Source organism: Linderina pennispora (genome assembly GCF_002104995.1).
Source record: "Linderina pennispora strain ATCC 12442 chromosome Unknown DL89scaffold_18, whole genome shotgun sequence".
Lineage (NCBI taxonomy): Eukaryota > Fungi > Kickxellomycota > Kickxellomycetes > Kickxellales > Kickxellaceae > Linderina > Linderina pennispora.
In genome coordinates, this window is record NW_024468266.1 from 180,478 (window position 1) to 187,651 (window position 7,174).

The following is a 7,174-nucleotide window of genomic DNA, read 5'->3' on the forward strand; positions in this document are numbered from 1 at the left end:
AGTAGGCTCGGCTGGCCCGCTATCTGACACCTGCACCCTCTGTCTCTATATCATCCGGACAATGACGCAGCTACTGCCGAAGACGCGGCGGATGGTCCACACTCGCCCCCTGGTTTTAGGCAATGCCGAAAGTTTCGCAACCGAGCTCATATTTGACGCGCTGCTCCCGTCTCTTTCACCTTCCTGTTGCAACACATCCTGACTTTTCTCCTTCATCTCAGCTCATTTTATTTCCTCTTTACACAGCATGATGACGACCGACTCGCGTACACTCGGGGTCACAAGGTACCAGTGTTTCTGCGCAATGATGGCCGCGCTGGGCAGCGTGAACTTTGGCTGGAACATTGGGGTTATCAACATTCCTGGTGATGTCATTGCCAACTGCGTCACTGGCGAAAAACACTATGACGGGCCCTTCCCCTCGTGCATCCCAACCGGCGGTACCGTGTGGGGCGTGGCCGTGGGCTGTTTCGCGCTAGGCGCGCTTGTCGGCACGGTTGCTGGCAATCCCATTTCTGACAAGTACGGCCGAAAGTTTTGTTCTGACCTGGGGGCCTTTGCTGGCGTTGGGCGGAGCGCTGCTGCTGTCGCTGACGACGACACTGGCCCAATTCATCATTGGCCGCATTTTCGTCGGATTCGCCGCTGGTTTCTGCAACGGCGCTCTGTCGGTATATGTCGGCGAAATCACCACGCCTAGAGCGCGCAACATTCTTGGCGGAACTCTCCAGCTGGCCACCAACGTTGGAATTCTGTTGTCGCAGACAATCTCGCTCGGGCTTTCCAGACCCCCACTGTGGCGCATTCTGTTTGCGATTACCGGTGTTATTGGGGCGGTGACCACGCTACTGTTCCCGGTCTGTGTTGAGTCGCCCAAATGGCTGGTGGCCCAGGGCCGTGTCGAGGAGGCCCGGCATGCCCTGGCCCGGCTGCGCAGGGGCGCCGACATCGAGCTGGAGCTCCAGGAGATGGTCGACTTTGACGCCCAGACCAAAGCCCAGGCGGAAGAGGTGCCCAAGGCCAATGTGCTTGACCTTGTGCTTGGCCGCACGCCAGACAACCTGCGCCACCAATTCATTGTTGTCTGCATGATCATGATGTTCCAGCAAATGTCCGGCATTAACGCAGTCATCTTCTACTCGACGCAAATCTTCAACCGCACTACCAAGGATAATCCTGCAGACATTCCGACTACAGCACAGATCCTGACCTGCGTCATCTCGATCGTCGCTACCGTCTTCACCTTTGTCGGCATGCTTCTTGGCGCTCGCTTCGGCCGCCGCAGTTTGATGCTGGTGTCGCATGGCTCAATGGCCTTGTTCTGCCTGCTGATCTCCATCGGCTCTATCAAGGGCGTCGACGCTCTTGTCATCACCATGGTGTTCTTGTTCAACATCTTCTTCAACTTTGGTGTCGGCCCGCTGCCGTGGGCGGCGGCATCTGAGATGACTCCGGCCTACGCGATGACAGCCATGGCGGCTATTGGCGGCGCAGTCAACTATGCCTTTACCTTCGCCATTGGAGTGTTTTTCCCGCCAATGCAGGATGGCTTGGGCGACTACACATTCGTGTTCTTCATGGGCTTCAACATTGCCGCGTTTTTCTTCTGCTTGCTTTTCCTGCCCGAGACCAAGGGCCGCAGGGTAGAGGATGTTGTTGCCGAGCACTCGACTGGTTTCCACATTGTGCTGGGCAAACGCACTCGTGCATACGATGTGCTGTCTGAAGACAAGGTTACCCAAGTTGTTGCCAAGTCTAGCGAATTCGCGTAATATCATAGCCGTTATATAGCATAAAAGGAGAATTTCTACATATCCCAGCGGACTTATGCTCCCTAAGCGGCCGCATTTTGCCCCGTCTGCAAACGCACATGCGGGTGTTGTAGCAGATATTTTGGATAGAAAATACTGAAATGGCAGACGCCGCAGACCAGCGTATTGATGACAAGCCTTTACCACACGTCCTCCACGTACCGACCAGCTGCGACCAGGTCAGCAAGATACTTGCTCGCATCGTCGGACGAGAGGTGGCCATGGGTCTGGAATATGTCAAGCATGGTGTTGACAACATCCTTGGCTAGCTTGCTTGCAGAGCCGCACACATAAACATGCGCCTTCTGACTGTCCAGCAGATCCCAGATCTTAGCACCATCGGCAGAAATGTGGTGCTGCACATACTTGCGCTCACTACCAACACGCGAAAACGCAGGCTGCAGCTTGGCCAGTGTGCCGCTCTGCATGTATTGCTCGAGCTCGTCCTTGTAGAGGTAGTCGTACTCTGGGCTGCGGCAGCCAAAGTATAGCGTGGCATCGCCAGTACCTGCCTGCTTCATCTCTTGCAGGAAGCCGCGGAACGGCGCGACTCCAGTGCCGGCACCGACGAACAGGACTGGGACACCCGGTGGGGACGGCAGGTGGAAATCTGCTTGGGCAGGACGATGAGAAACCGAAACACGGGAACCAGGCTCCAGCAATGCAAGGTACTCCGTTGCCAGGCCGCTATACGAGCGACCATTGACGATGTCATCGACGATTGCAACCGAAAGATGTACTTCGTTTCCAACTACGGGCTGGCAGCTGGCGATCGAGTAGCGACGAGGAGTCATGGCCGACACAAAGTGCAGAATCGACCCGAACGGAACCTGTCGCACAAGGGGGGGCATAGCGGCGAAGCACATCCAGCAACTGTGCGAGTCTGCGAAATGAACCCGCTCCAGCCAGGCGACTGCTTGCCCAGCGTGTTGACGTCGTCAGCGGCCTTGCGCAGGACATCGTATGCAGGATCGTCGCCAGCAACCTCACCCAGAGCAACAACCAGCTCGCGCGAGGGCGCCTCCTTCCAGTCACACACGTACTGGAGTGCGTCAGACACCGAGCACGGTGCCCTTTGCATGGCAGCGGCAGCTGAGCGACTGAACCGCGAGGAATCCGATGTCTGCTCCAGCTCAACAACTGATGCCAGGTCCACATCCAGGACTGCTGAGACCTCACGCACCACACCGGGCTTGTTGACTGGGTACACGTTGAGATGGTCGCCGGTCTGGTACTGAATGCCCGAGGACTGGTCCAGCACCAATCTCGATGTGGCGAGTGCTACGGCCGCTCTTGCCGACATCCTGCAGCTCCTGGTTGGCTTTGATGGTGGCATTTTCTGAAGCGATTCTGAATGGAGCCGCGGCAGTGCTGTCAACCAAGGTAATATTGAACGGCAGCGACTTGGGCACAGCAACTGCTTCCGCATAGCCCTCGCTACTGGACCTGTACTTGGCAGCAAGCATAGCACATGTACGCAATGACCACTGCATGTAGTCCTCCTCAAGATCCTCGTTGGAGTCGCCAAAACTGGAACTCGCCCAGAGATGTGGCACCCAGCTCGCCGAGACGCGCAAAGACATAGCGGGGGAACTTTTGGAACGTGCGCCACATCGAGTTTCCCGTGCCAAACACCAGGTAGTCGACGCCATCCAGAACGTCAGTGCGGAGTCTCTGTCTCAAGGAACTTGGCAAACTGGCTGGCATTGTCTGGTGGCACACCGTTGTATGTGCTGGTAATGACGATAACAAGCGGGGCGCTTGGCATCATCCGACGGTGCAGCGGCGGCAACATCCCAATCGTCCAGAGTCGTCAATGTCACCTGAGGGAAGCCCATCTTTTGCAGCTGCTCAGTCATCTGCACTGCGTAATCCTCGCTGGCGCCCATGTTGGATCCGAACGCGACAGTGACATTGGGCAAATCACCACCCGCGATTGCAGCAGCTGAAAGCTTGCCAACGTCCAGCGACGAAGCATCAAGACCGACTGCTAGCTCAGCCGACGTGTCGGTGCGGGGTTCGGGGTACTCGGTGCGCTGGGCGACAGTCATGAACAGGTCCAGCGGACGAGTAGTGATAGCACTGGGGTCGTAATCGATTGTCTTGTTGCCAACGGTGCTGAATTTGTACTTGCACAGCACTATGGCCAGCACAGCACGAAGCTCCATCAGCGCAAGCGACTGGCCAATGCAGGCCCGCTGGCCCGACGAGAACGGGATCCAAGCACCAGACGGGATGTCCTTGATATTCTGTTCGTTGAAACGGTCCGGATCGAACTTGTCTGCATCGCGATATATCCGGTGGTTTCTGTGGATACTCCACGCGTGCAGCCGAATGATGGTCCCAGCCTCGATTAGGTGCCCACCCGGAAGGACACAGTCCTGCTCGCAGTACTTGTCGATGTTGTTGACAGGAGGGAAAAGACGCAGAGTCTCCTTGATTACCTGCGTCAGGTACTTTAGCCTGTTCAGCTGCTTTGCCTCGGGACGAACACCGGGCTTGATCCCAAGGTCAACAATCTCCTGCAGCACCGCGTCCTGGACTTTCGGGTGCTTGTCGAGCAAATACAGGCACCAGCCAAGCGTGTTGGCCGATGTTTCGCTTCCAGCGATGCCGAGTGTGATGACTTGATCGTAGATGTTGTCGTCGCTGAGACCAACCAGGTTGCCATTCTCATCTGGGGCGCGGCATTGAGCATAAAGCCGAGCAGGTCCTTTTTCATGTTGGTCGCATCCAGCGACTTTCGGCGCTCCTCAATCACCTGGCGCACTGTGTCCTTCATGCCCTGCATCTCAGCGTCGAAGCGGTAGTTGGAGGCAAGTGGCAGGTGCTTCCAGTATGCCGTGCGAGTTATACGCGTCTTGACCTGGCCCAGACAGTAGTTCATGCCGATCAGGAATGGGCTCATAGGTGCATCCTTGCTCTCCAGCAACTTGAAATCGTAGCCGAAACCGACCTTTCCGATGGTCTGGAAGGTAATGTTGGTTGCAAGCGTCATGAACGTCAATAGGCTCGTTGGCTGCATACTGCGACACCGAGATTGTTGGTGGTCGAGCGCAACCTGCACCATCTCCTCGTTGTAAATCTTCATTGCGCTGACCGAGAACGCGGCATAAGCAGTCGGTGTGCCAGCTGCCACTGGGGATCAGTCGACGAACTGGTAAACAAGCCGGTGCCGCCCACCTGGCGAACCTCGGAGAACGGGAACTGGACCTTCTTGTAGAAATACTCCGCTGTCGTTGATCGCAAAAGCTGACCACCGCCGGATCGCGGGTGGCCACCACGTGTGTAGAGAAGACATAGAACTGGATCGTGTCATGGTCGCCGAACAGGCGCAGATAGGCACTCGCGCGTGTCACGGATAATCATGGGCACGATCCCAACCACCGGGTAGCCCTTTATGTAGGGGATTGCGCGACGCACAGATGCGGTCTGCACATAGGCGGCCTTCAGATCAAGGAGCTGGCGGCACATCAGTGACCTCGCTGCCCTCCTGGCTGCTGAGAAGCGTGATTCCATCGGCGTCGGCAATCTTGAGCTTTGCAGCAACAGACTGGCGCAGCTGCTTCATTGACGAATTGCTGCCGAACGATACGATGACGCCTTCCTCAACCGACTTGCCCTGCTCGACGACAACCACAAATGCCGTTACTTCTTCGGCCCTGCCATGCATGGCCGGGCACACCATTGCGCCACTGTCCACAGCTGCATCTGGATATTCGGCTGTTGTCATATGCGATTCCGGGATTGTTGGAATTACACCGATAGGAAGTGTATGTGAAAGAAAGCAAGGCTAGGTGGCAGACCCACTGCTGGCTAAGCGGCCGCGATGGGCGCCTTATAGAGAGATTCAACCGCGCTAGGACGCTGGCCGCGCTAGGACGCTGGCCGTGCTCTCACATGTGCGCACAGCGAGGCTGAACTCCGTGGAATAGGATCACCGTGTGAGGTCAACAGGAAACCTGCCCGTTCCGTCAAAGCTTGGCTAATACTCTTCATTGACCAACCATCTGTCTGTGATCGACCCTGTGACTGGAAATGGGCAGTTTTTAAAAAAGGAAAATATCTCCAACTCCAGCTTGCTGCTAGCGTTGAGTCTCAGTGCGGAGCCGTCGCAGTAAATCTCTCTTGTGTGCGCTAACACATATGTCTGTGCTATCCACAGTTCGGAGTAATGCGCGGCAAACGAAATTGAAATGGCCCGATACTGCCATGGCTTTAAGGCCGGTTAGCTCTTCTCAAAGTATGCAAATTGCATCGCTCTCCGGAGTTTTTGTAGACGGAATTCGCCTGGAAATGCGCTGCCATTTTTGTCTCTCCCAGCACCTCGTCTCCGAAGTTGACGCGCACCTCCCATGGCTGCACTTTCTAATTCTAGTTGCCGTTGCCGTGGTTGCAGTCTACTTTGCCAAACCGATTCGCCAAAGGTGGGTCAATTAGGCTGATTATGGCTGAAAATAGCGCAGTCGAATATGGATGTGCCAAATCCGTTGGCAGCAGGGCAGGCTCGATGCGGCAGCTGCTCAACACATATTGCCCATCACTAGTGGACAAGCGTCTAGCGCGCATGGTTCCAACGCCGTTTCTCTACACGTGCATGATGCAGTCCTTGTACACATTCTCTGTGCGCGTCGGCGCGTGACAGGTTCAGCAACATCAAGTACAATCGCGAGCTCTTTGTGTTGAGCGATGGCGGCACCGTGTCACTGGACTGGTACCCGGGGCCAGATTCATTCGGTGGCAGATCAACACCGATTGTTGTCGCCATGACGGGCATTGCAGGTGGCTCCAAAGAATACCATGTTCGCTGTGTTGCAAAGCGCGTCGCCTGTGACAGAGCCACGCCTTGTCGGTTTGTGTGCATGAACTTCCGTGGGTGCGCGCGCACCCTGCTCACTAACCGGCGACAGAACGACGCAGTGAATACCAGCGACTATCGTGAGGTTGTGAATTCGATCTGCGAGCGGTTCCCAGAAGCGCCGGTCTTTGGAGTTGGCTTCTCACTGGGTGCCAGCCTGCTCACAAAGTATCTTGGCGAGGAGGGCGACACATGCAAGCTCACTGCCGCCATCGCCATCAGCTGCCCGTTCGATCTGACGGTGGTCAGACGCATGTTCAACGCAAAAACCATTCTCAATACCTACCTGTTCAAGCCACTCATCCGCCGGGCGCTGCTTCGCCAGTTTGAGAGAAACAAGGACGTCATTCTGTCAGGCGATCAAGGATTCGATGCAGACACCATCAGGAACTGCCAGTCCATGGCCGACGTCGAGCGCATATTCATCCTCAAGGACGCTGGGTTCAAAACCAGCGACGAGTACTATAATGCAGCCTGCAGTGCCAACTACATAGACCGCATCGGC

The 7,174-nt window shown here is 56.1% G+C and overlaps 3 protein-coding genes across 3 annotated transcripts; 2 read left to right on the forward strand and 1 right to left on the reverse strand.

Annotated features, from left to right (window-relative positions):
• Positions 1-66: 66 nt before the first annotated feature.
• Positions 67-1,772, forward strand: DL89DRAFT_325295 (general substrate transporter; the record flags this gene model as incomplete). The annotated part of the gene is made up of 2 exons (XM_040891516.1): positions 67-539; positions 577-1,772. The coding sequence occupies exons 1-2, from the start codon at positions 248-250 to the stop codon at positions 1,770-1,772; spliced, it is 1,488 nt and encodes a 495-aa protein (XP_040740129.1). The 5' UTR covers positions 67-247.
• A 172-nt stretch (positions 1,773-1,944) lies between these two features.
• Positions 1,945-5,544, reverse strand: DL89DRAFT_325296 (cytochrome P450; the record flags this gene model as incomplete). The annotated part of the gene is made up of 10 exons (XM_040891517.1): positions 1,945-2,641; positions 2,686-3,060; positions 3,113-3,341; positions 3,406-3,483; positions 3,588-4,412; positions 4,472-4,943; positions 4,970-5,039; positions 5,072-5,116; positions 5,142-5,258; positions 5,293-5,544. The coding sequence occupies 10 exons, from the start codon at positions 5,542-5,544 to the stop codon at positions 1,952-1,954; spliced, it is 3,153 nt and encodes a 1,050-aa protein (XP_040740130.1). The 3' UTR covers positions 1,945-1,951.
• Positions 5,545-5,957: 413 nt separating this feature from the next.
• DL89DRAFT_270458 (uncharacterized protein) lies at positions 5,958-7,148 on the forward strand (the record flags this gene model as incomplete). The annotated part of the gene is made up of 3 exons (XM_040888717.1): positions 5,958-6,038; positions 6,190-6,422; positions 6,457-7,148. Coding segments are annotated over 3 exons (1,006 nt in total), but the record flags the coding sequence as incomplete, so codon positions are not given.
• Between the last annotated feature and the right edge of the window lie 26 nt (positions 7,149-7,174).